Source organism: Ahaetulla prasina, chromosome 16, assembly GCF_028640845.1.
Source record: "Ahaetulla prasina isolate Xishuangbanna chromosome 16, ASM2864084v1, whole genome shotgun sequence".
Taxonomy (NCBI): Eukaryota; Metazoa; Chordata; class Lepidosauria; order Squamata; family Colubridae; genus Ahaetulla; species Ahaetulla prasina.
The window spans coordinates 363,609-387,122 of record NC_080554.1 but is presented as its reverse complement, the minus strand read 5'-3'; the positions used below and the strand labels follow the sequence as shown (position 1 = coordinate 387,122).

The 23,514-nt window shown below is 58.7% G+C and overlaps 5 protein-coding genes across 11 annotated transcripts; 2 read left to right on the top strand and 3 right to left on the bottom strand.

Annotated features, from left to right (window-relative positions):
* Positions 1–88: 88 nt before the first annotated feature.
* Positions 89–2,199, bottom strand: LOC131186188 (lipocalin-like). The gene is made up of 4 exons (XM_058159533.1): positions 1,846–2,199; positions 1,214–1,395; positions 454–593; positions 89–269 (listed from the first exon to the last, which is right to left on the bottom strand). Exons 2-4 carry the CDS (start codon positions 1,304–1,306, stop codon positions 89–91), a joined length of 414 nt encoding a protein of 137 aa, XP_058015516.1. The 5' UTR covers positions 1,307–1,395; positions 1,846–2,199.
* Positions 2,200–2,938: 739 nt separating this feature from the next.
* C8G (complement C8 gamma chain) lies at positions 2,939–8,478 on the bottom strand. Of its 3 annotated transcripts, XM_058159228.1 has the most exons (8): positions 8,350–8,478; positions 5,624–6,384; positions 4,546–4,685; positions 4,231–4,301; positions 4,041–4,142; positions 3,672–3,773; positions 3,412–3,450; positions 2,939–3,162 (listed from the first exon to the last, which is right to left on the bottom strand). In XM_058159228.1, exons 2-8 carry the CDS (start codon positions 5,747–5,749, stop codon positions 3,143–3,145), a joined length of 600 nt encoding a protein of 199 aa, XP_058015211.1. In that variant the 5' UTR covers positions 5,750–6,384; positions 8,350–8,478; the 3' UTR covers positions 2,939–3,142. The 3 variants fall into 3 exon arrangements, with proteins under 3 accessions (XP_058015211.1, XP_058015210.1, XP_058015209.1); XM_058159227.1 differs by having other exon boundaries at positions 2,939–3,450; XM_058159226.1 differs by lacking the exon at positions 2,939–3,162 and having other exon boundaries at positions 3,309–3,773; positions 8,348–8,448.
* A 75-nt stretch (positions 8,479–8,553) lies between these two features.
* On the top strand, positions 8,554–14,975 carry FBXW5 (F-box and WD repeat domain containing 5). 3 transcript variants are annotated; one of them, XR_009152292.1, is made up of 9 exons: positions 8,555–8,827; positions 9,223–9,380; positions 9,559–9,733; positions 9,941–10,089; positions 10,180–10,636; positions 10,913–11,060; positions 11,344–11,556; positions 11,751–12,292; positions 14,837–14,975. XR_009152292.1 is itself a non-coding variant. In XM_058159221.1 (8 exons), the coding sequence occupies exons 1-8, from the start codon at positions 8,656–8,658 to the stop codon at positions 11,995–11,997; spliced, it is 1,719 nt and encodes a 572-aa protein (XP_058015204.1). In that variant the 5' UTR covers positions 8,555–8,655; the 3' UTR covers positions 11,998–12,667. The 3 variants fall into 3 exon arrangements, 2 of the variants coding, with proteins under 2 accessions (XP_058015205.1, XP_058015204.1); XM_058159221.1 differs by lacking the exon at positions 14,837–14,975 and having other exon boundaries at positions 11,751–12,667; XM_058159222.1 differs by lacking the exons at positions 9,223–9,380; positions 14,837–14,975 and having other exon boundaries at positions 8,554–8,827; positions 11,751–12,667.
* On the bottom strand, positions 12,860–20,950 carry TRAF2 (TNF receptor associated factor 2). 3 transcript variants are annotated; one of them, XM_058159225.1, is made up of 11 exons: positions 20,659–20,950; positions 19,260–19,380; positions 18,348–18,421; positions 17,801–17,899; positions 15,920–16,081; positions 15,557–15,631; positions 15,208–15,282; positions 14,699–15,058; positions 14,288–14,465; positions 13,956–14,104; positions 12,860–13,758 (listed from the first exon to the last, which is right to left on the bottom strand). In XM_058159225.1, the coding sequence occupies exons 1-11, from the start codon at positions 20,725–20,727 to the stop codon at positions 13,540–13,542; spliced, it is 1,581 nt and encodes a 526-aa protein (XP_058015208.1). In that variant the 5' UTR covers positions 20,728–20,950; the 3' UTR covers positions 12,860–13,539. The 3 variants fall into 3 exon arrangements, with proteins under 3 accessions (XP_058015208.1, XP_058015206.1, XP_058015207.1); XM_058159223.1 differs by having other exon boundaries at positions 12,861–13,758; positions 18,348–18,426; positions 19,160–19,380; XM_058159224.1 differs by lacking the exon at positions 20,659–20,950 and adding an exon at positions 20,130–20,608 and having other exon boundaries at positions 12,862–13,758; positions 18,348–18,426; positions 19,160–19,380.
* A 699-nt stretch (positions 20,951–21,649) lies between these two features.
* On the top strand, positions 21,650–23,316 carry EDF1 (endothelial differentiation related factor 1). Its single transcript, XM_058159229.1, has 5 exons — positions 21,650–21,811; positions 22,256–22,307; positions 22,466–22,626; positions 22,722–22,815; positions 23,042–23,316. The coding sequence occupies exons 1-5, from the start codon at positions 21,734–21,736 to the stop codon at positions 23,101–23,103; spliced, it is 447 nt and encodes a 148-aa protein (XP_058015212.1). The 5' UTR covers positions 21,650–21,733; the 3' UTR covers positions 23,104–23,316.
* The last annotated feature ends 198 nt before the right edge of the window (positions 23,317–23,514 follow it).

Sequence of the window (23,514 nt, the reverse complement as noted above, 5' to 3'; positions counted from 1 at the left end):
CACGTGCAGAGGCTTCCTGGAGCTGGAACAGCAAAACAAGGCAGCCGCCAAGAGAACAAGCTGGGCGGTGGGGGGCTGCAAACCAGTTTCATCCTGCTGGCAAACCAGACTGTTCGATCAGCTCCCTTGGAGAGGCGGAGCAGGCAGAGGGCAGGGGGTCTTCAGGGGGGTGGGAGAGGGGCTCCCACGTACAAGGGCTGGTGTAAGTGAAGCGGCCTGGCTCCTCCGTCCGGAGGAAAACGGTCCTCTTGGTCTCGCACTGGTCAAGCCTGTCAGGAAGGGAGGGAGAGGGAGGTTAGGCCAGGAGGCGGCCGCAGCAGGATTGGCTCTGCGGGGAAGCAGCAACCCATCTGGGCAGCTCAGAGCTCTGGCACAGGGGCCCCGAGTCTCCCCATCATCCCCCTCCAGAAGAGCCCCCCCCCCGGGCAGAGCCTGGCAGCAGAGCCCCCTTACTTGGGGTAGGTGGAGGCAATGTCCAGATTCCCGTCTTCCGTGGGCGAGACCACCGTAGTGCACATCTTGATGACCTGCCTTTTCTCTTTGAACCAGCGGGAGTTGGAGGCCAGGCCGATGCTGTACCAGGTGCCTGTGAACTGGGGGGGAGGAGGAGAGACGAATCAGGCACCCTTGGCCTCCCCCACCCTCCTTGGCTCAGACCACCCAGGTAGAAGAGCAGAAATATGAGAAGATTTGGTTGGGGCCACTTGGTGCCATCGGCCGCTCCAGGCCCCAAAGATCCTGATGGACCGAAGGCAGCCGGGTTCCTTCCAGGTTTGAAAAAGTCGGTAGCAGCAGAAAAGGGGGAGCTTTTAAACTTGGGTGGGGGGGAGGTTGCTTCCATTTGTGGCAGCCTCTGATGCCCACCCTCAAGCCTTCTGCAGCACAGCCAGTGGTGGGATTCAGCCGGTTTGCACCACTTCGAGAGAACCGGTTGTTAACTTTCTGAGCAGTTTGCTGAACTGGTTGTTGGAAGAAATTATTAGGGCAGAGAAGCGGTGGTTAAATTATTTGAATCCCACCACTGAGCCCAGCCCTTCGCAAGGAGTGTGGACAAGTGACGGGGGCTCTTCCTTCATATTCTTCAGACACCCCCCTCCCAACACACACACACACACACACAGAACCAAGGACTCTGAGCCTTTCCGCCCACTGGCTCGGCTGAGGAGCCCACCAAGAGGTTTGCCAAAGGGCACCAGGGTGGCACTCCGGTTACCTGCTCTTGCTGGAAGTCAGCCTGAACGGGCAGCTCGGCCTGCACCTGCAGCAGGCAAAGGAGGGCCAAAACGGCAGACAGTTGTGCCCACATGCCGAAGCCGGCGTTCCTGGGTTCTACCTGGTGTGGCGTCTCTGCAAAGGCTTCAGCAGGAATGGTCAGCCAGAAAGCAGGGCGGGCGGCTATATATTGGGCAGCCCAGCAGTAGGTCAAGCGGCGACCTATGCTGGAGGCCGGCCCTGCTTCCCCGCCCCTCCTGGCAGCATTATGCAAGCTGAAAGCAGGAAAACAGAACGGGCAACTGGCCCCCACTCTGCTCTGCTCTGTGCTGGAGGGCCCAGCTGCACGAGCATCAGCCTGCAGGCCCACCAAGGAGACCCCCTCCCCCTGCTGGAAGGTGGAGGAGCCTGCCCCCCCTCCCATCAGCCAGGCTGAGTGTAGAGGGACGGCCCCTCCCTCCGTGTACAAAGCGCAGGGCTGCCTCATTCAATTCTTCTCTTCTGAGGAGAAGGGAAGGAGCCCACGGAGGCATGCCTGATCACAGCGCCCAGACCTTGGCTGCCCCTCAGCCTGATGCCCAGCACGCCTTGCTGCTTCCTTCTGGGGGGTGGCATTTTGCTGGTGGGCACTACCTGGTGTCTTGATTGCGCTTGGCAAGAAGAACAGGAACAGCAGCGCTGTGTCAGTTTGAAGGTCCAGCCACACCGTCCATTCTCCAATTCCCAAGCCAAGAAAGCCTAAAACCCGTGCCTTTGCGGCGGCAGGGGGGGGGGGGCTGCTGCATTGGCAGTGGAGTGGGGGATGGGGTGGAGTCCCTGAAGGAGAGGCCGGACGGCTATCAGCCCTCACTCAGCTTCCGAATTGAGTCCGAAAGAGGGCCAAAGAGCATTCCGGCAGCCGCCAGACTGGACGCAGAGTCGAGCCCATTCTCAGGCATGGCTGAATGAGGGGCAGGATGGGGCAGTGAGCTGAGTGGGGAGGACAAGGGGCTGGAGATCAGCAGGGGAGCAAGTATCTGGGTCTGGCAGCGGCTACCCCAGCCTCGACGCAGCTCAGCCTGGCCCAAGAAAGGCCAGCCATTGGCCGGAGGCTTTGGCTGGACTCGTCCCCGGGCCCAACCCTTCCAGAAGGGGTCAGGGAAGGAGCCAGCCAGCAAGAGAACCATGGCTGCCACCCCCTTTGGAGCCGGAGGGGACCTTGCCAGAGCCAGGCGAGGGGGGCATGGCGGTGGCGCTGGGTAAACAGCACGTGCAGAGGCTTCCTGGAGCGGGACCAGCAAAACAAGGCAGCCGCCAAGAGAACAAGCTGGGCGGTGGGGGGGGGGGCAGCCAGCGCTTTCCAGAACTGCTTTCTCAGCAAAAGCCGAAGAGTCCGAGAACAGTCCAGGCCTGAAGGCAGGGCAGCTGAGTGGGGCGGGGCCTCTGTGGCACTGCGGGGGGGGGGGGGGACTCTGCGAGAAAACAATGTCTAGTTGCACCCAGCCTGGCATCCCTGGAAGTGGGGGGAGAAACCTTTGGGGGGGCATCAGGCAGGAGAGCCGCTGATCCTCCTTTGCAAAAAAGCCCAGCGTTTGTTCCACCACTTGCAGCCCAGCCCCCCTGCATTCCCCCCACAGCCCCACAGCCCATTTTAATCTGCGGCCAGAAGGCTCCCTATGCTTCGGGACAGTTGAGGTAGCCACAGGGACTGGGGTGGGGGTGGGGGTGGGCTCATTACAGGCCCAGTTCTACCTTTCAGCAAGCAACTCAAACCTGAATTTTAGCTAACATCCCTTTTTTTTTTGTGCAAATATCAATAATGTCAAAATGGGTTTTCTTGTTTTATTTTCATGGGAACACATCCAAAGAAAAACTTGGGTGGTTTCTATTCGTGAGTGTCCTCACGGGCTGCCTTGACACGGGTGGAGAGTTGGACCGCTTGTGATTCCTGCTATCCTGTGTATTTCGTTTCTGGGAAGCAGAAAGAGAAAATACAGGAGGGGATCAGAGGATCTGCCCCCGAAAGGCCACTGCTTAGCCTCCTGCAGACACCAACAACCCCATCAGAGCCCCAGCATGGCTTTGTACTCGTTGCCCATCAGCCGGTGGAGGATGCAAAGCCCGCCTGCCTCTTGCGGGCGCCAGGGGTGGACGAGGCTGCCGGTTCAGGCCCCAGGTCTGGCGAGTTTGGCGGAGGAGGCTTTAAAGCCAGCAACTCACCGTCAAGGATGTGGAATTGGTCTGCCGAGCTACAAAACCCTGCGGGAAAAAGCCGGGATGGAAGAGAAAGTCGGGTTAACGCAACCCCGGACCCTGCGCTGTTTGGATGAAGTGGTTTTCGAAGGCCTGCGACAGACAGACCCCACAGAGCCTCTTTGCTTGGCCCAGCATGGAGAGGTCTGTTGCTGCCCAGGAGCTGCCTGACTGACAGGGAGCGCAAACCTTCCAGCCCCACCCCCGGAGGGCACCGAGCTGCGCACCGTAGACGGGGTAATAGAAGATGAAGTCTTCGCTGATGTCCAGGGCAGCCATGGCAGCTTCGAACTTCTTCAGGACGCTACTTGCCACCTTTGCCGTCCGTCCTTTCGTGAGAGAGAGCAGGATTAGGGGAGGCCAAGCCGCCCTTTCCTTCCCTCAAGCAGCTCAAGAGCTTTGCCGGCCAATCTCCCTAAAGAACAGGGTGGCTCTGGCACGCCTCTCCTTCAGATACCCCAGGCCCCCTCCTCAGGATCTGCCCAGCCTGCAAGGAAGGAGGCTGTCCCAGAGAGGCTGCAAGGCAGCGGGAACTGTTACCCCCTCCCCAGTCCCACCAAAGCCCACCAACTTAAGGCTGCAGTTTTTGTTCACACCGTAAAGTTTGGCTGAGATCTTGCGGTTCTTCTGGAAGTACAGGATGGCGTAGCTGCTATAGTCCGTCTCTCCCACCACCACGTCTACTGGGACAGCTCGGCCTGGAGGGGGGACCACAGAGAGATTAAGGAAGAACTTGTCCTGCGCGAGGGCCAGTGAAAGGAAGCCTTCTCCTCTCCTGCTTCTCACCTTTCAAGAGGAACCGCCCGGGGGTCTTGCCGGCAAAATAGCTCTGCTTTATGTTCCAGCAAATCCCCTCCCTGTAGAGACGGAGGTGGTGTCAGCCCATTGAGGCAGGATGGACAGACAGACAAAAGGACAATAGCCGTCCAAAACGACCTACTTTGGGACAGCTGCAGACAGACTCCTGCAAGTCTGAATTGACTTCCCCTCCCTGACTGAGAACTAGTGAGGGCCCTCCTGGAGACATAGCTAGACTGATTTCCCCTCCCCCACCCTTGGATGCCCCGTCCTGAGTGAGTGCAGGGTCCCCGAAACACTCACAGAGGCCGGAAGGTGCTAAAGAGCAGCGAGCCCCTGTCAGTCACCGACACAACCACGTTGGTGGCTTCCACCCGGTAGCCATTTTCACGCAGGTAAAGGCAATCAGAGGCCACCCCCACCAGGAACCACTTTCCTGCAAACTACAAAAGGAGGGAGCTGTCCATCTTGTCTCACCACCACCACTCCTTCCCCCCCCCTTGGACCCCCTGTGGATTAGAGGCTGCGTGGCTGGGGTTCCTTGCAGTAGCTCTGCAACCGTTTCCCCCCACAGCCCCAAACCATACTTAAAATGTGGCACAATTGCAAAAATAAAGCCTAAGAGCCAGTTCAATGAATCGTACTTTTTAAAATGCCATAGGCCTCAGCAGTGACTTTAAAACAAATCCTTGACTCTTTCATTTGCCAAAACAAGGTAGTATATTGACTCCTCTGAGCTTGAAACTGAGTAGACAAAATGGGACTGGAGCAGTGGTGGGATTCAGCCGGTTCGCACCACTTCAGGCGAACCGGTTGTTAGCTTTCTGAGCAGTTTGGCGAACTGGTTGTTGGAAAAAATCATTAGGGCAGAGAACCGGTTGTTAAATTATTTGAATCCCACCACTGGACTGGAGCCACGTTTTCATTTAAGATTTCCTTATAACAAAAGCCAGAGGGGAAGAGAAGATGCGTATTATGCCAGCCCTTCTCCCCGAGAGGGGGGGGGGAGAGCCTTCCTCTTATCGGGGGAGCCACCTCCTCCGCACTGTAGCCGCTTTTGTCAAGAGTTTGGCAGGGAGAGTGGAGCTGTACCAACAGAGCAGATAAGGAACCGGCTTACAAGCACCGCAATCAGGATTATGGGCGTGCAGCCCAGGGTACCTGCTAGATCCCTGGAAAGGGCGGTTGGGTAGGAGGACAGGCCCTTCCGAAATGCAGCCAGAGAGGTGAAAAGAAAAGCTCGTTAGCCGCAAGAAGAGAGGAGGGCTGCCTCCCAGGCCCTCTTCAGCCCAGTGCAGGGCAGATTCTGAGGGCTCTTGGCCATCTCAGAGTGACCGCAGGGGAAGCTCCCCCAAACGAGCCCCCCCTTCCCCCTGCTCACCTGGGCGGGATCAAACTGTTCCTGGGCACTGATCTTGTCGATGGGGTTCTTGGAGGGTTTGGCCCTCCGTGCCCAGGAGGGTGAAGCCAGCAAAAGCCCAGCCAGAAGGACAGCAATGGGAGCCATGGTGGGACGGCAATGACCAGCAGCGCTCGGGGTGCCCTTGGGCACAGGAGGGAGGGAGGGAGGGCTCCCAGTTAGGCATTAATCAGGCTTCCCAGAAAAGGCCACTGGGGAGGTCCCAGCTGTTGCTGCCGCCGCCGCTGTCCTACCATCCCCGGAGCCAAGGGCAGTGCGCCATTCACAAAGCTGGGGCCCCCAACGCACCCTGCGGTTTGCGAGACAGCCTCTTAGAGAAGCTCTCGGGGCTTCAGCTCAGCTCCCTCCGGGCCCCGGACAGCCAGCAAACCCTCTTCTCCTGCTTAGACCATAGAACAATAAGGTTCTTGGAAGGGACCATGAAGGTCTTGTAGTCAAACCCCCTGCCCAAGAGAGGAGTCCTTATAGCATTCCGGACAAATGGTTGCCCAATCTCTTCTAAAAGACCTCCAGGGATAGAACACCCACAACTTCTGAAAGAAGGATGTTGCACGGATTTATTGTCCTTGCTGTCAGGAAATTTCTCCTTAGTTCTAGATTGGAGTTCTCTTTAACAAGCTTCTACCTGTCACTTCTTATCCTAACCTCAGGTGCTGTGGCGAATAAGTTGACCCCCTCTTCTCTGTGACAGTCCGTTAGATATCAGAAGACATGCCCAGAAGCTAAAAATTATTGGAATAAAATAAAGACATGGTTAGAAGAAATGACCCAACAACATATTGATTTAAAACCGGAGCTGTTCTTACTGGGTATACTCCCAGAGAATATTAGTAAAGAAAATATTTACTTGATTATACACGTAATAACAGCAGCTAGAAATGTCTTTGCATAAAACTGGAAAACAGAGAAAACGCCCCTGGAAGAAGAAGTTATCAAAGAAAATTTAGATTGTGCAGAAATGAATAGATTAACTTTGATGTTCAAAGAAAGAGAGGATTCAGAATATTTTAAGATATGGGATCAATTTTACCATTGGTTGGAAAAAGGATATGAATAAGTAAATATATGTAAGAAAATGGTATAATTAGAATATTGAATTAGTGGAAAAAACTGTAACAGACTAAATTGAAAAGCCAGGAAGAAAACACCAAGATGTCACACAGAAGAAATGACTGATATACTAAATGTTGTTTGTTTATATATAAAAAACTTTATTCAAAAGAAAAAGATATCAGAAGATTGCTATCACATCACCTCTAGTCCTTCTCTTTGTTAGATTGTAGGAAAATAGATTGAAGGATGGAAGCCAAGCTGAGCAGAAGGGTGAGACCACCCTGCCTTCTCATTTCATTGGCCGTGAGCAGCCGAGGCATAGCCTGCTCCTTCCTGGCCCAGGCTGGCTCCCACCCTCCCGGGGTGTCCTGGAACAGCCCTGTTACTAATTTAACAAGTGCAGTGATTCATGTAACAACTGTGGCAAGAAAGCGGTAAAATGGAACAAAATTCGCTTAACGGCTGTCCTGCTTAGCAACAGAAATTTTGGGCTCAAATGTGGTCCTAGGCTGAGGACTACCCGTAAACCTTTTTAATGGGATTTCCAGATTATTATTCTGTATCTTTGTTATTAAAAGCTTTATGATTAACATTAATAGGCCAACAGGAGGCCCAGGGGCTGCAGAAAAGGCACAGAAGAGAGAAACCTGCTTCAAAAGTTTTAACCTGAGTTTAAAAAGCTTCATGTGCCTTTTTTAAGTTAAGGTAAATTAAGTTAACTTTTTAAGTTAAGGGACGAAAAACAGTGCCCTCGTGTGGTCAATGTAGGCATTGCAATCACAAAAGGAAATAAACCTTTTAAATGATACTTTTTAAGGTTATTATTCTGTTATATTTATTGCTATATCGTGCTCATTGGGGGCTAGATCATTGGAATGCAGCATTATGTCAGTCTAGTCTTTTTCTAACCCCAAAGTAAGCAAAAAAGTCAGGCCCTAGTCTTTTGTAACCCAAAGAGGGCACTAAAGCCATGCAGGGAGCGGTTTGGGTGTTTTTAGGCCACACCTGACATAATGCTATATTCCGATGACTTTGCCCCCAAAGTGATCACCATACCCTGTTCTTTCTTGGGAAAGCCTGCCTTTTTTGCCCTCTTTGAAGTTGCCAAAGACTAGGGCCTAACTTCTTCCCCATTCTGGGATTAGAAAAAGACTAGACTGACATAATGCTGCATTCCAATGATGTAGCCCTCAAAGAGCACGATATAATAAAAAACAACAACAGAATAATAACCATAAAAATCATTAAAAAAAATTATTTCCTTTTGTGGTTGCGATTCCTACATTGACCACACGAGGGCACTGTTTTCTGTCCCTTAGCATTAGCACTGAAGTCATCCTAAGCCTTTGAAACGCCGGGTTGAGGCTTTTCGAAGCAGGTTTCTCTCTTCTGTGCGTTTTCTGCAGCTCCTGGGCCTCCCTTTTCTCTATTAATATTAATACGGTTTTCAATAATAATAATAATTCCAAGTGGGGCCTCTCCAGCGCTGCTTGCCAGCTATCCGAGTGGCATCGGGGCTGGCATGGCCCAAGTGTCCCCTCTGGGATCCTTGAAGAGCCGCCTCTCCTCCCAGATTCTGGAACCCACCTGCAGCCCCCACCCCACCCCACCCCACCCGGCTCACACACACACACCGACAAGCTCAGCAACTTTTAAGAAAGCGCGGACTTCAACTCCCATAATTCCTCCGCCAGTCGCTTGCCTCTCGCCGCTCCTCAAAGCGCGCCTGAGCGCCCTCTGCCGACCGAGGAAGCGCGCTCCGCTCCGGGCTCGATTCATCGAGTCTGACCGAAGCAAAGCCAGAGAGCGGGATCGCCCTCTCGGCTTCCGTTGACGGAAGTGTCGCCGCTCGCCGGAAGGAAGTGCGCGGCCGGGAAGGGGCCGCTCTCGGCGGGAGCCTCCCTGGTCGGGGCGCCCGGCGGCGGCGGCAGGATGCGGCCATGCTCCCCGACAGCCTCCTCGTCGAGATCTTCCGCCTCCTGCCGCCCCCGGACGTGCTGGCCGCGGGGCGGGTGTGCCGGCAGTGGCGCCGGGTGGCCCGGGACGAGGTCCTGTGGAAGGGGCTCTTCTACCGGCACTACGGCGTCGCCCGCCACGTCCCCAGGCACCCAGGTCGGCGGGGGGGGAGGGGAGGATGGGCGGCCCCGGCGGATCTCCCCTCCCCCCCCCGTGGTGAAATCCAATTTTTTTTGCTACCGGTTTTGTGGGGCCGGCCGGAGGTGGCATTTGCCGGTTCTCCGAACTGCTCAAAAGTTCCGCTACCGGTTCTCCAGAACCTGCTGGATTTCACCCCTCCCCCCGCAGCAGCCCCAGCCCCTCCCCAGAGCGGGGGGTCGTGGTGGGGATCTGGCTCTGAGCCGCTGGCGCCGAAGGGACCCAAATCCCGGCCGGAGGAGGGAGGTGGGCGATGCGGCGGAGAGTCCCGTGGGGTCCCCGGGCGGGGTGGCTGTGGGGGGTCCCGCACAAGGCGGCACGGCCTCAGGAGCCGCTCTCCGTTTCCGCCGCAGCTGCCACCTCTTGGTACGGGGAGTTCCAGCGCCTATGCGAGGCCGTCCCCCGCGTGGAGGTGCAGCGCCTGCAGGAGCACGGGGACCCGGTCCTCCACCTCAGCTTCGCCCACAGTGGCCTCCTCTTCGCCTCCTGCTCCAAGGACTGCACCGTCAAGGTCTGGGTGGGGAGGGGTCAGATCCCCACTGAGCCCAGGTGGCCAAACCCAGTTATTGCTCTGTGATGTGCAAAGCAGCCGCAAAGCCCCTAAAACCCAGGGTGGGATCTGCGCTCCGGTCTTTGGAGCCCCCCCTCCCCCCCAAGACTGCCCTGTTCCTTTTCCTTTCTGGCTGCAGATCTGGAACAATGATCTCCCGGTCTCACTGCTACACAGCACCAGCATGAAGAAATACAACTGGAGCTACACTCAGTTCTCCCAGTTCAACGCAGACGACTCCCTCCTCCTGGTCTCTGGGGTCTTTATGGGTCCCCGGACCTCCTCCTCAGGGGAGATTGCCGTCATCGGCCTGGGTAAGGAGGTTTGCGGGGCGCCCGCCAAGAGGTTGAAGAGAGCCTAGGTTCTCCCTAGAAGAGCAGGTGAGCCTGGATGGGGCAGGGACACGGTCCAGTGGTCCCTCCGGTAGAGCCGGGGAATCCTGTCCCTCCAAATCTTCTTCTGGTGGCTCAAGATGTTTTGCACCTCTGGGGGTCTCTTGAGCCCTCCCGTTCTTTTTTTAGAGAACTTTGAACTCCTATCCCGAGTCCGCAATAAGCCCTATGACGTTTTTGGCTGCTGGCTGAACGAGACCAACTTGATCTCCAGCAACCTGCACCGGATTGGGTATCTCACTTCCTGCTCCGTCTTATGGCTGAACAATGCCTTCCAGGTGAAGCGAGGCTGCGCCCCTGGGGTGACCTGGGGGGGGAGGAAGCCCCAGGCCTCCGTTGCCTGACTCCGCTTGCCCCTTCACTCACAGGGTGTCGAGTCCGAGAACGTCAACGTGGTGAAACGGCTCTTCAAAATCCAGAACCTGAATGCCAGCACCATTCGGACGGTCATGGTCGTTGACTGCAGCCGCTACAGCTCTCCGGACGAGCTGGCAGGCCCTGGAGAGCAGGTGGGGGAGGGCCCCGCTCTACCCCACAAGGAGAGCCACAGCCAGGAGGTGGAGGAGAGGCCCCAGCCGAGGGGTTTCCCAGCGGCCGAAGGGGAGGCAGGGACTGAAGACGGGCTGGACCGCTTCCTGAGTGACATCATGGCGGGACGCGTCCGGCCAATGATGACGGAGATGGAGATGGAGACAAAAGTGGCCCGACTCCTGGCCCGGAACCGAACGAAGCCCCCGGAGCCCAACCTGCTCTCCATGCAGGGTGGAAACAAGAAATACCTGGTCTTCACCACCGGCTGCCTCACCTATTCACCGCACCAGATTGGTAAGGGACCTGGGCGCCCTTTTCCTTGGGTGTGCGTGCGTCTGTGTGTAAGAAATGGCTGCTGAAGGGTCTTTGCACTTCTGCAAAACCCTCCTCAGGGATTGTGGAGCAGAGCCTGGGGACGGGCAACAGGAAGAGCCTTGCTGGAATATCTGGCTGCCTCCCACTGATGCTTGGGGCCCTCTTGGGTCTGATCAGGGGCGGTGAAAGAGGTTTGGTGCCACCCTGTGAGGCACAGGGGCGAGCTAGCAAGTTGCCTCTTCACTTCCCCTCTAGGAATTAAACAGATCCTTCCCCACCAAATGACAACCGCAGGGCCTGTTCTGGGGGAAGAGAGGAATTCGGACAGATTTTTTGATTCGCTGGATCATGTCATTGATATTCACGGGCATATCATTGGCATGGGTCTCTCCCCAGACCACAGGTAGGGAACGCTGCCAATGGACATTGAAAAATTGGGCATGGGATGGAGACCAGATGGCACGATGCCTCAGCTCAGCGGTGAAAGGTCTTGGGGGCAGGGGGGGGGGGAAACCACAAGCTTAGGGAAAGACTAGAGAAGGGCTGGTTGTGTTGGGAGATTGCCAGGCGCCCGGTCAAGCAGGAGCTCTCTGCCGCCCAGCTCCCACCTTGCCCTCCACAAGGTCAGCGGGACTGCCCCGTCTCTCTCTCTCTCTCTCTCTCTCTCCCCCTGCCTGCCTCTCCAGGTACTTGTACGTCAACAGCCGCGCTTGGCCCGAGGGCTGCGTTGTTTCTGATCCTTTGCAGCCACCGCCCATCGCTGAGGAGATTGAGCTCCGTGTGCTAGACCTCAAGACCATGAAGGAGGTCAAGCGGGCTCTGCGGGCACACCGGGCCTACACCCCCAGTGAAGAGTTCAACTTCATTTTCCTCGATGTCAGCATGGACTTTGTGGCCAGGTGAGCCTTGCCCTCCCTCCTCTCTGCCCAGCGAAGGCTCCTTAGCAAAGGATTGATGGCTTCCAGATCCCGTGGCACCTTTTTGAGGGCTAGTCCCTTGAGGCGTTTTGCAGTTGGTGGTGGTGATGTTCCCAGAGCTTCTCTGCCAGCTTTGTTCTATGGTCACCAACATATTTCCTCCTCCCCCCATGCAGTGGGGCCGAGGATCGCCACGGATACATCTGGGACCGGCACTACGACATCTGCTTGGCGAAACTGCAGCATGACGACGTGGTCAACTCGGTGGCTTTCAGCCCTGTGGAACAGGAGCTCCTCCTGACAGCTTGCGCGGACAACACCATCAAAGTGTGGCGCTCTCCCCGCACCGTGCGGATCCTTCATGAGGAGAAGCCCAGGCTCCGTAGACGCCTCTTCTCCTGGGCCACGAAGCAGGGAACGTGAGCTGGGCAGGGCTTGCTTCCTTGGGCCAGGAGGTCCATCCCCTGCAAGTGACCCTGGCCCAGCCCGCTCACCTTCACGGATGCCCTGCTTGGGCGAGGCCTGGAAGAATCGCCATTCAAGGAACGGAGCTGCAGGCTGGCAGGTGCTGCCCGGTGCCCTTTTGGAAGAGACGTTCTGCTTGCAGGCTGGCATAGTCCTGTAGGATGCTGCCACCCTCTGATGTGACTCCTGGGCTTTGAATGAAGGGAGCCAGGAAACCTGTGCTGGTCCTGCTGAATTTCTGCTTGACGGGGAGGTAAGAGAAACATAGCTGGGCACTGGGCTGGATTCCCTTCGGGGCCTCTGCTCTCGTTGACCCAGGTGGCAAGGAGCCCCCCTCCCCCCCCAAAGGTTTTGGAGCTGCAGCCTGCCAGCCCCTGGGAAGGAGTACGGGTGGCCTCCCGTCCCTGGTTTGGGGAAATTGCCCACGTTCCCTGCAACGCATTTGCTTTTGAGGAAATGTGAAGGCACGACTGGTGGTTATTTCTTTTGTGAAGCAGGAAGAACCCTGTTTTGTGTGTCTGCTCAAGAATGTGCACTTTTGAGGAGGGCTGGGCAGCTTCCACGCCCTGCCAAACTTGGCTACCCAGTGCAGCATGGCTTGGTCTTAATAAACTTGGCTTGAGTTGTTGCTCTTGCATTGAGCATCTTTGGCATCCGGGAGTGCCTCCTTTCGCCCTCCTGGTGGCACCCTTGCCTCTGAGAAGACATGTGGTGGGGGGATTGCTCTCTGGTGGGAAAATCTTCCTTTGGGAGGGGAAGAGCCCAGCACCCCCTCTCCCCAAAGATGAGCAAAACGGGGCTCTCGTCTCTATAATGTTTTATTCGGCTTTCTCATGTGCCCAGGGAAGGGCATTTCAGCAGGACAGTCCAAACCCCCTCGGATCACCCCAACACTCCTGCCAGGCCTTGCTTCTCCTCAGAGGAGCCGCCCCCGGCGCCACCACCAGTGGAGGAGGAGGAGTGGAGAAATTTCCCAGGTCTCTGTTGTTGGGAACGCCCCACCCCTCCACGGTTCATCTCTGCTCGTGAACCCTTCCATCCCTTCTCAACCTCGGCTAGAGTGACTTTCCCTGCAGTGTCCAGGCCTCCAGACCCAGAGAACGTGATCGGGTAGGGGGATTGCCTGGCAGAGGACACAGGCTAGCCAGGAGCAGCTCCGCTGTCAGCAGCCCGTAAAGGTCCCCTGCCAGACTGGCCACAAATCCAGCTGCTGGACCTTCCTTTGGGTGCCCAGCCCCTCTCGGTCCCCTTTCTGGCCTAGGTAGCGGCCACCCCCTCCCAGTCCGCCAACAGCAATCCAAGGCAGGGGAGGAGCCACCAGGGGGACCAGAAAAGGCCCCTCCTTCGGGGGGCCCCTGGGCTTCCAAGCCACTCCCCATGACCAGGGGGCAGTCCAAGGCTAAAAGGTCCACCAGGTCCTCGTTGCCCAGGGGGCCCTCCAGGTCCAGGCCCCCACCCCCCAGGGCAGCCCCGTGCTCCGAGACCCCAGTGGGCAAGGCGTTAAAGGCCTGTGAGGTCTACAATGGCTTTAATGAAGATGGTGTCTTCGCACACGTAGGAGTTCTTGGACTCCATCTTGGCAATGGGGCAGAAGAGAGGGCAGCCACTGGCAATGTTCATATCGCTGATGGGCCGCTGGAAGGAGGAGGAGGTCACATCGGGCCGGAAGGCGTCAATGACGTGTTCGCGGTTATTCTGGTCCAGCAGCATCAGGGTGACCTACAGGGGAGACAGGAACCTGGCAGTAGCCTCCCTCATCTCTGGATCCCTTTTGGCCTCTGTCCTTGAGGTCACTCACTGGGGCTGCTCTGGTTGGCCTCCTCTGAAGCTTCAGAAGCCAAGTGCACCCCTCCCCCCACTTCTGCAGGCCCAGCAGCCTCTCCCCCCCCCCCCCATTGTGACCCTCAGGACCCTACCTTCTGGTTGAAAGGCCACCGCAGCAGGGAGTCATTGGGCCCTTTCATTACTACGAAGAAGAGAGACAGGTGGCTGCCACGCCCGGTGCCGTCCCCATTGAGGTAGATCCGCAGGCACATCTTGTAGCCGTACTTGCTGGTGTAGAAGGCTGGCCAAGCAGAGTAGGAGGCAGTTGTGAGGAAGCCGTGCAGGACACTGGCCGTTTCCTTTGGCTTGCCCTGCCCTGCCCCACCCTGTTCTCTGGACTGCAGCCCCTGTGCCCCACCCACCCACCCCCGCCCCTGGTCCACCCAAGACCAGAGCCTGGATGTTCCCCGGGTGGCATTCCCACCTGGGGAGAAGATGGCCGGAGAGCGCCCCGCGACTGCCTCCTGCCGCTTCCTGGCAAAGTCCGAAATCTTCCAGATGAAGATGCCGTCGTAGGAGGCTGCCTCCATCTCCTGGATGGTATGCTCCATCTCAGCCAGGGCCAGGTCCTTCAAGGCAATGCTCCTCTCCAGCTGCCGCACCTGGACCAGGAAGGCAGAACCGGGGCTCCCAAGAAGCTCTGCTGCTGCCAAGAGTCTTGGAAGGAGTGTGTGCGGAGCCCTGCAGCTGAACCTGTGCCACCACCACCCCCTTCAGGCCACCCAAAGTGACCCCTTCCCCTTCTGCTTTGCCCAGGCCAGGAAGCGGGACCGAGACCCGCCCCGAATGCCCCCCCCACGTCTCACCACCAGGGAGCCACCAACCCCCATCCCACCTTAGCACTGAGGGCCTCGATCTTCTCCTGGTCAAGCTGATGTTGTCGGCTGGCGGCTTCGGCCACGAGTGACACCTTCTCCACCTCACGGTTTAGCACACAGACGATGTTCTCAAAAGTGACTGTCTTCCTCTCCAGGGCCTCGCATTTTCCCAGCAGCTCTAAAGAGCTGGGCAGCTCCGCTTCCGGAACCAGGGGCCTGCCCCCCGCCAGGATGCAGCCGGCCTCTGCCGAGAGGCGATCCAGCAGGGGCTCCAGCTTGCTGGACGCAGAGCCCAAGCTCAGCACGAAGCTCAGCAGCATGTAGAGGTGCTCGCCCAGGTGGCTCCTCTCGTGCTCGGGGAGCTTCTCGTTCTCCATCTGTGAAGAGCAGGAGAGTCAGGCGGGCCAAGAGGGGGCCTGGCTGATGGGACACAGGGATGCCGTCCAAGCGGCCAAACGGGCTGTTCCAATGCCACCCCCCCTCCCCCTCCCCCTCCCCCTCCACTTTGAAGCCCGAGCGGCAATACCAGGTGGGTGCAGCCAACCGGCTGGAATCTGCAGGGGGCTCTGCATTTGCTGCAGGTCTTGACGTGGTCCAGGAACTGTGGAAGAGAAGAGCAGCTTCAAAAGGAGCGGGAGGCACATCCCTGCACCCACCACAAGGTGTCATTTCTGCCCCATCTCACAGCTGAGTGAGGGGTGACGGGCCCATCTCAAAAACACTGGGTTGCTCTCTTTCCCCCAGAGCCTCACTGCTGGTGGAGGGAGGCGTCTGGTAGGCCAAGGTCATTGCCCCGCCCCACCACAGGGGGTAGAAAGGTGGGCCACCCAAGGGGGCCTTGTTGGGGTGCTAACGCCGAGGGCTTCACTACTGACCTTCTCCCGGAGGATCATCATCTTTCCGCAGCCCTCGCAGGCCAGAGGAAGTTTGGGGCACACGGCCTCGTGGGCCTGGCAAAACAAAGCTGCAGGTTAGCTCACATTCTGCCCTCACCTCTCCTCCTCCAAGGACATTGCTGGCCTTCCACAGCCGGCACTCAGTGGCTAGGCTGCCCGGAAGGAAGGAAAGAAGGCAGGCAGGCAGGCAGGCAGGCAGGCAGAGCTCTAGTGCCTGGGAAACAGAGCAATCGAGACCAAGGCCACACCTTTGTCCTCTGAGTGCTGCTGCTGCAATAATGCACCTGGCTTTTCCTAGGGCAGTTCTCAGGGGTAGGGGGGTGGGTGAACTCTGGCCCGTACCTTGCTTTCAGAGAAGTGGAAAAGAGCTTGGCAGTATTTGCAGCTGAGGCTCCTCTCGGGACACTCCTGCTCGGCGTGCTGCTCCTTCTCGTCCAGCCTAACCAGGCTGTGACACGCAGGACAGGCCACCAGCATGGCCGGGCAGCTCCCCTCGTGGCAGCTCTGCAGCAGAAGGACCGGCATTTCAGCATGGCCAGCAGGCCGAAGGAAGGCACTCGCCAGCCACGCCCCTCCAGACCAGCTCAGGAAAGCAGGCTGCATTTGAAGGGAGCGGCCGCCGGGCCTGGAAACTCACCCCAAAAGGGGAGGCACAAAAGCCCCATTGCGCTGACACTCTGCTCCCAAAGAATGTCTGTAATCTGATGGCTGCAGAGAGGATCAGTTCAAGGCCACCCAGCTTGTTCTTGCTGGGGCTCCTTTATTTTCCAATGATCTCGATAATAATTTTCAACAGCCTTTACAACTGTTGTGTTTGCAAAATCAACTCAGTGGGTGGGGGAGGCAGCCGGGAGTGAGGCAGGCCCATTGCTCTGCTTCAGATAGGAACCCTGCAGTTTTTTGTGGGGGGAGGGGGAGGGCTGAAGCACACAAGCTGCTATTGGGAAGAGGCAGGTGGTATTCTGTATATCCTGGCTGGGCTAATGAACTGAGGGGAGCTGGGTGGCCTGCCTGGCTGAGATGTTCCAGCCTCCCACTGAAGTCAGAACTCTCCTGAGAGCCAATTTGCACCCCGCTGGGCCTGGAACCTGAATGGACGGAGAGAGCTGCTCTCCTCCCAAGTCGGATCTTGGGTTGGCCCTTCGCAGAGAGGCAACCACCTCCAGCCAAGCCAGGAAGCCGCACATCTGGAAGCGGAGATGCAACTGAGGCTCTTCCAGGCACCTCTGTGACCACTGGCAGGCCTCACGGTCTTTTCAAAGGGCTGGAAGTAGCAGGGAAGCACTTTTACTTTCCAGAGCCAAGCCTGCAGTGTCGCCCCACCCAAAGAGAAAGTAAAAGCAGCGCCAGAAGGCAGCCGGCCGGTCAAAGGTGGGCGGGGGGGGGGGAGCTTGTCTTTGCTGGTGTCGGATGACAGGCAGGAGAAGCTGCCCAAGAACCAGAGACCAGACCCAGAGCAGAGGCGCTGCCAGCAGGCCCCGTCCTGGGGGGGGGGGGGTTGAATAGCCAGCAAGTATTTTAGGGACTTTCCAGAGGGTGTCACTGTGCAGGCTTCCGCCAGGGACTTTCCAGGCTGGAAGCTCTGACATTCAAAGCACGCAGCCCAGCTGCAGACACAGCAAGACAGGCGCCTAACTGAGATTTACTCTCTGGTTCTCCATGGGAAGTGCAGGAGGGGGGCTGGAGAAGACTTTGCTCCACTGGGCCATGGCAGAGAGGTGAAGGAGGGGGGGATGTGAGGGGCCTCTTCAGGGAGAGGAAGTGGGCTTCAGTCTTTGGCCAGAGAACTAACTCGGGCCCTTCCATCTCCCCTGCCCAGAGCGTGGCGCAGTCTCCTCAGACCCAGGGCTGCCAGTTCTCCCTCGGCTTCATGAAGCCTCCATGCAGACTTTGGAACTGGGCACGGGGGGTGGGGGAGAGGGAAGCGTCTGGAAGTCTGGTGGAGGGTGGGGGGAAAAGGACCCTGCTTGGGGAGGACAAAGTCGCATGGAAGACTCTCTCTGGCCCCAGACAGCACAGAGCACGCAAGAGAAGCCTCAGGGTGCCCCAAATTCACATGGAGCAGGAGACGGTGCCACTGCCCCACATACAGCTCTGACAAAAGGTCCTGGTGGGACACGACGGGCCCCCACCCTCCAGACAAAGAAGGGCCAATTTTCCCCGCCGTTTCCACCGAGCTCAGACACGGGAGGGCTGCTTAAGGCTCCCTTCTGGGATCTTTACCTCATATTCTTTTATGGAGCCTTTCCAAGTGCAACCTTGGTGGGGACAGATGGCCGGGAGACTCTCCACTTCCCGCCGAGCTGCGTTATCTGGGAAAGCCTCAAAGGGGCAAGAAGGGAAGGATTAAGTACAGAGATGCAAAGAAAAGACTGGCCGGTCAACTCCACACCAACAGCTTGTCTGTGGGGTTGGCCAAGAAAGAACACGGGAGCAGCTGCCAATTCTGGCACAATCCGTGGCCAAACCAGCAAGCCAGCCCAACTGGAAAGTTTCACTGGGAGAAGGCAAGGCGGGGGTACTCTCCCAACTGACTGGCTGGGCTGAAACCCTGATCAGGATGGTCCCTCTTCATTCCTGTCCCAGTTACCGGCTTGGAATGCCAAGAATTTGCACCGAGGTGCCTCAAAGGGAAGAGAAACAGAGGGAGGGGGAACCTCCCTTCGCCTTTACTTCAAGGGCCCCCATCTGACCCAACCGAGCTCCTCCACCCTCTGAGCTGCCTGGAAGAACAGCTGGACAAAACTCCACTCGAGGGGGCTGCACTTACCACCCCTGTTTCCAAGATCGAGGCACCTTCTTCGTACAACCCCTCTTGAAGGCAGGCTGCACACTTCTGGGGCCCTGAGCTGGCGAGGAAGAGGAAGACCGTGAGAACAACCCCGAGACCCTCCCAAGTCAACTGGGCCAGCCATTCCCCAGCAAGACAAGCCACCTGAACTAGGAACGCGGCTGCATTTTTTGCCCTGACATCATTCAGCGTTTCTCTGAGCGTGTGCAGTTGGCCTTGTTTGGCTCCAACTGATTGCATAGCTGTCGGCCACCCCCACAGGGGAGAATTGTTTATGATTGGAAGAACCACCCTTCCTTTTCTGACTGATCCTGAGGTGTGCAGCTGATGCCCTCCGTATTATAACTCCTGAAGCAACAGGAATAATCCCCAAACTGGCAGGAGATAGACAGCCTCTCTTGGGTATAATTAAGCAGATGCTCCCTTTTGCTGCAAAGACTGATTTACTTGCTTCCTTTCTTTCTGCAGGGGGACGGAGGTGGAGAGGCTATGAAAAAGATGTAGCAGTTTCTTTCTGGGGTGAGAATTTGGTTCAGAACTAAGCAGGCGAAACTGCATGTGGGGCGATCCTAAGAGATCTTTCACACCTTGGAAAATGTCAAGAGCCAAAGCCGGAAGGGACTGCCAGCTGAGCTGTCAGCCATGGGAGGAATCCGTTCCCCTCAGGCTCTTGGCAAGGTGTAAAGAATTTGGGGTAATAATCTTTGCCAGCATAAAGTTGGTCCTCAGGGGAGAGCATTTGAAACCCAGCACACTTTCTCCATCTGCAAAGCAAAGCAAGCCAAAGACACCTTAGAATCTTCTTCAAGCAAAAGGAGCAGTAGCGATGGCCACACTGGGCTTGAAATGGCCGCCGCAAAATGTTCCGGCACTCTGAACACAGGTACTTGCCCACCAGTTCAGTGCCCAGAATCTCCTTGGGGAAGCCTGGCTGGTTTACGTCCAAAGAGCCAGGAGGGGTTGCGCTGGCCGATGCCATGTGAACCAGCCTGTTTGCGTAGCCTTCACAACCCTGGAAGGAAGAACAACGGCCACAGTTCAGCTCCATGTTAAAAACGGCTTTCTCTTTATCGGTTAACCTAACCCTCCGCTGCGGCTTTAGGGCTGCCGGCCCTGCTCCCAACTGGGCAATGGCTGGTTCCAAAGGGCCCTGGCTGAAGCGGCTCAGCCATCTGCTAGGCTGCCATCCATCATCCACAGCAGTTTGTGAGCAGGTCTCCAGGTGGGCTGAGCCAGCAGGGGCAGGGGTGGTGGACTGCTTTAGCCAAGTTGCCTTTGGAGCCAAAGGCTAAGGACGACTGCACCAGCTCCGAAGGCAGCTCCACATACACACCCTGCCGGCTCAGCCCACCCCTTTAAAGCGATCGCCTCCTTCTGTGGCCCCGAGGACCCTCACTCACAACAGGCAGCGTCTCCTCTCCCGCAAAAGGGCTCCCCTTTCCAGCCACCGAAGCCCCCAGTTTATCCCGTCTCCCATCCTCAACTTTCTGGTCGGCAGACGGAAGATCGTTTCCTGCACCGGCCGGACTGGCTGAAGCTTGCCTTCCCTTCCCTCCGTCTCAAGCCCTTCTTTTGGCGGAGGCTGCCGCTGCTGCTGCTGTTGCAGCCGGGGCTGAACCCAGCGGGGCAAAGCTGAGCCTCCGCTGCGTTGTCCGGGGCGCCCCGGGAGAGACTCACCCCGAAGGGCGGCGGGGAGAGCGGAGCAGCGGCTGAAACGCTGCCCGGCTCCGAGGGCTCCGGGACGGCCGGCCTCCCACCTACCTACAGCCGGAGTCCGGCCCGTGTCCTGACCGGGGACCAGGCGGCGCCTTTCCGCGCTTTCACCGCCTCAGGACCCCGAAAGGAGCCGCAGCCACCGGCGGGCCGGGACGGAGCATCCAGGGGGGCCCGTCGGGGAACCGTCCGGCTGGGCGGAGGGGCTCCCCGGCCTCTCGATCCCTGCCGACGCCGCCCCGGATCCGCAACGGGCATTACCGCGGCCGGCACTCCCCCGCCCGCGGCTCCTCCGGCCTGGCAGGGAGGGCCGGGCAGGGGGAGGAGCTCCCGCCTCTGGAAAGCCCCTGGAAGCCGCCGAGGGCCGGGAGCCACGTGCCGCCCCGCGGAGCCCTCCGAGCCGGGCCGACAGGCGCTACAGGGAGGAGGGAGAGCCCGCCAGACCCCCCGCCTCCCCCTCCAGGCCCCTGCGCGGGAAGGCCGGAGCGGCTGTAGCGAGCGCCCGGGGGACCCCCCCTGCCCTCCCCCGCGGAGAGGCCCGCTCTGCGACCGCGGCGCTCACCACCCCCCCACTCACCCGGAGCCGCGTCCGGCCACTCAAACACCGACCGGAAGTCCCCGAAGCTCCGCCCAGCGCTTCCGCCATTTGCCTTCGCCCGGGCGCCGCAGCCTCCGAAGCCCCGCCCCCCGTTGCTATTGGCTCGGGGGCGTGGTCCCGGCGGAGCTGTCCGGCGCGCGGAAAGGCCGCTAGTGAGGGAGCTCCGCGTTCCTCGCCGAGGGTGGTGCCGCCTCAAGCGAGTCGGCCGGGCCTCCGATCGAAGCGCCTTCCTTTCGCCTCCATTCCCAGAGGGGAGCTTCGTTCTTCGCGACGGTTCATCCGCTGCAATTTAGATCGCGGCTTTCTGAGGCCACCTGAGAGAAAAGAGCTGAGTTGCTGAGGAAGCCCTTGGCTCCCCTCCTGGTACGCCGTCCTTGGCCGACCCCTGCAGGGAGGGACGGAGGGCAGAGACGGTCCGGCGGGTTGGAGGGGGGATGACAGGCGGCGCGTCATTGCGAAGAAGCGAAGCTTCCCTGGCAAATTGGATTCTCGTCTAAGATTGAGACATTGACCGGCCGGCCAGGCGCCTTCTGCGCATGCTCCTGGAAGGAGTCTGAGGGCTGTCGTCGCTTTCGGATTACTGTACCTCCCTCAGGAGAGGAGGGGCACCGCCTCTTGTCATTCCAGCCAATCGTACGACAGAGCATCATGAAAGGCTGGATGTACAACCTACTACGAAGGGGTTTCTGGGAGAATTTCCAGGGACAGCCTTGCAGAAAACTCCCTTCTCTCAGCCAATCCTAGGACGGAGTGCCTTGATCGACAAAAGAGCTGATCTATTAAAGGACTTCAAAACAGCCGGTGTGGAGGCGTGACAGTTATTGTGACGTCGTGAGCCCCCGTCGAAGGGAGGAGTCTTATTCCTCAGCCAATCCCGTTGAGGTTTCGGTCTTGAGTGGCACCGGGACAGCCCAATGGGGCTGCTGCGCGCTCCGCCCTCGCGAGGGAAAGACGGGATGAGGGAGGGAACGGGGAGAGGGACGGCCTATTGCGGAGGTTGAGCAGCGAAGAGGCGGCGGCAGAAGCAGAAGCGGAGGCAGGAACCAGAGACGCCATGGCGGAGAGCGACTGGGACACGGTGACGGTGCTGCGCAAGAAGGGCCCCAGCGCGGCTCAAGCCAAATCGAAGCAGGTGAGAGGGTAGGCAGGAGCGCGCGTGCGCAGCCTCTTCAATCCCCGCCCATCTCCCGGTGGGAGGAGTGTCTGCGTAGAGCCCACGTCAATCAATCGGGAGGCACGCCCACCAAGCCCTTATTTGCATGGGCTTCGCTTGCGGGGGTCTCCCGGGCCTTCCTCTCCGCCCCGATCGGGCGCGCTCAGCCTGCCCGGCTGCTTCCGGCTCGTGTTCCGTGGGAAGGCCCCCGCCGGAGTCGCTGGAACAGGATCCGCGGAGGGGCCGCGCCTCGCCCTTCCCTAGTTCCGGGCCGGAGAGCAGCAGCCCGTCCCGCTCGCAGGGCGCCCCCTGCCGGCCAAGAAAGAAAGGCCCCCTCTGGGGTGGGGGGCTCGGCTGGCGCCCGGCGGAGGAAGCGGGGCGGGTCTCCTTCCACGGGCCGGTAACGTTCCCGTTGCTCTTCAGGCTGTGCTGGCGGCTCAGAGGAGAGGCGAAGACGTGGAGACCTCCAAAAAGTGTAGGTGTCGCCGGCGGGCGAGCGGGCCAAAGGCGCCCTCGTTAACGAAGCCGCTCCGGCTCCTTCCCGGGAGGGGGGCGGGCAGGCCGGCCGGCCGGAGCCCCTCCGAGACGAGGCCCCTTCCCCAACCGCCGCCGGCGCTGCTCCTTCCCCCGCAGGGGCCGCAGGGCAGAACAAGCAGCACTCGATCACCAAGAACACGGCCAAGCTGGACCGGGAGACCGAGGAGCTGCACCACGACCGGGTCCCGCTGGAGGTGGGCAAGGTGATCCAGCAGGGCCGGCAGAACAACGGGCTGACCCAGAAGGACCTGGCCACGGTAAGCGGCCGGCAGGGTGGAAGGGCCGGGCCTCGCTGAAGGCCCCCCACCCCGTCCCTTCTGCTCCATGCAGCTGCCTGGCTCTCCCCCTGCAGAAAATCAACGAGAAGCCCCAGGTCATCGCAGACTACGAGTCCGGAAAGGCCATCCCCAACAACCAGGTGCTGGGCAAGATCGAGAGAGCCATCGGTGAGTGTGAGCGCCGCAACACACCGCCTCTGCGTGGCTGAGCTGTGGCCCGAATGCCCGGCTTCGTGCCCGGCTTGGCATCCGCACACAGTGCCACAAATGACGGTGCAGAAGCTCCCCAAGGCCTCTCCTGCGGCAGCAAGTGCTTTCGCAGCCGACCAAGATTCTCCGCCTCACCGGGCTGCTCAGATGCTGACTCTCTTCCTGCCCCTTTGCTCTTTTCCAGGACTTAAGCTCCGAGGGCGGGACATCGGCAGGCCCCTCGAAAAGGCCCCCAAAGGGAAGTGATGACAAAGCCTCGAAATCAGTTTGCCCCGACTGATCTCGCCTGGCCGTTTGCTCCTCTGGCATGGCCAGGGTGTCTCTGCAAGGCTGAAATCTCCAAAATCTCAACCCTGTTGTGAATCAACGAACCTCTCACAGCCGACATTCCTGCCTTCCTTTTTCAAAGTATCCAAATCCTAATAAAGCATCTGAATCTGCCAGGGGCAAGAAAGAAAAGTTGTCGGCATCTTTGGGGCTTCCAAAGCCCCCCTGGGCCGTTTCGAAGGGGGCGGGGTGCAAGAAGCGAGGCCAGCTCCCCTGCCTTGGTTCCAGTGGGGAGGGGGCCACGATGGTGGAAAGCGGTCCATGGCGTTCATGGTTGCTTCAGGGCCCTTCGCAGTGGCTGCTTTTATCCAGGCTTTCAATCGTCTGTGT

Excerpts from the sequence above, each read along its gene's own strand:
- LOC131186188 (XM_058159533.1), bottom strand. The coding sequence starts at position 1,306 with ATGTGGGCACAACTGTCTGCCGTTTTGGCCCTCCTTTGCCTGCTGCAG. Across the intron at positions 594-1,213 it reads CTGACTTCCAGCAAGAGCAG|TTCACAGGCACCTGGTACAG; the intron begins GTAACCGGAGTG and ends CCTCCCCCCCAG. Across the intron at positions 270-453 it reads ATTGCCTCCACCTACCCCAA|GCTTGACCAGTGCGAGACCA; the intron begins GTAAGGGGGCTC and ends CCTTCCTGACAG.
- C8G (XM_058159226.1), bottom strand. The coding sequence starts at position 5,749 with ATGGCTCCCATTGCTGTCCTTCTGGCTGGGCTTTTGCTGGCTTCACCC. Across the intron at positions 4,302-4,545 it reads TTTAGCACCTTCCGGCCTCT|GGAGGGGATTTGCTGGAACA; the intron begins GTGAGTGTTTCG and ends CCGTCTCTACAG. Across the intron at positions 4,143-4,230 it reads CGGGCGGTTCCTCTTGAAAG|GCCGAGCTGTCCCAGTAGAC; the intron begins GTGAGAAGCAGG and ends TCCCCCCTCCAG.
- FBXW5 (XM_058159221.1), top strand. The coding sequence starts at position 8,656 with ATGCTCCCCGACAGCCTCCTCGTCGAGATCTTCCGCCTCCTGCCGCCC. Across the intron at positions 10,090-10,179 it reads GGCTGAACAATGCCTTCCAG|GGTGTCGAGTCCGAGAACGT; the intron begins GTGAAGCGAGGC and ends CTTCACTCACAG. Across the intron at positions 11,557-11,750 it reads AGCATGGACTTTGTGGCCAG|TGGGGCCGAGGATCGCCACG; the intron begins GTGAGCCTTGCC and ends CCCCCCATGCAG.
- TRAF2 (XM_058159223.1), bottom strand. The coding sequence starts at position 20,727 with ATGGCGGAAGCGCTGGGCGGAGCTTCGGGGACTTCCGGTCGGTGTTTG. Across the intron at positions 15,283-15,556 it reads TGATGATCCTCCGGGAGAAG|TTCCTGGACCACGTCAAGAC; the intron begins GTCAGTAGTGAA and ends TCTCTTCCACAG. Across the intron at positions 15,059-15,207 it reads CGGTTGGCTGCACCCACCTG|ATGGAGAACGAGAAGCTCCC; the intron begins GTATTGCCGCTC and ends TGCTCTTCACAG.
- EDF1 (XM_058159229.1), top strand. The coding sequence starts at position 21,734 with ATGGCGGAGAGCGACTGGGACACGGTGACGGTGCTGCGCAAGAAGGGC. Across the intron at positions 22,308-22,465 it reads CGTGGAGACCTCCAAAAAGT|GGGCCGCAGGGCAGAACAAG; the intron begins GTAGGTGTCGCC and ends CTTCCCCCGCAG. Across the intron at positions 22,816-23,041 it reads CAAGATCGAGAGAGCCATCG|GACTTAAGCTCCGAGGGCGG; the intron begins GTGAGTGTGAGC and ends GCTCTTTTCCAG.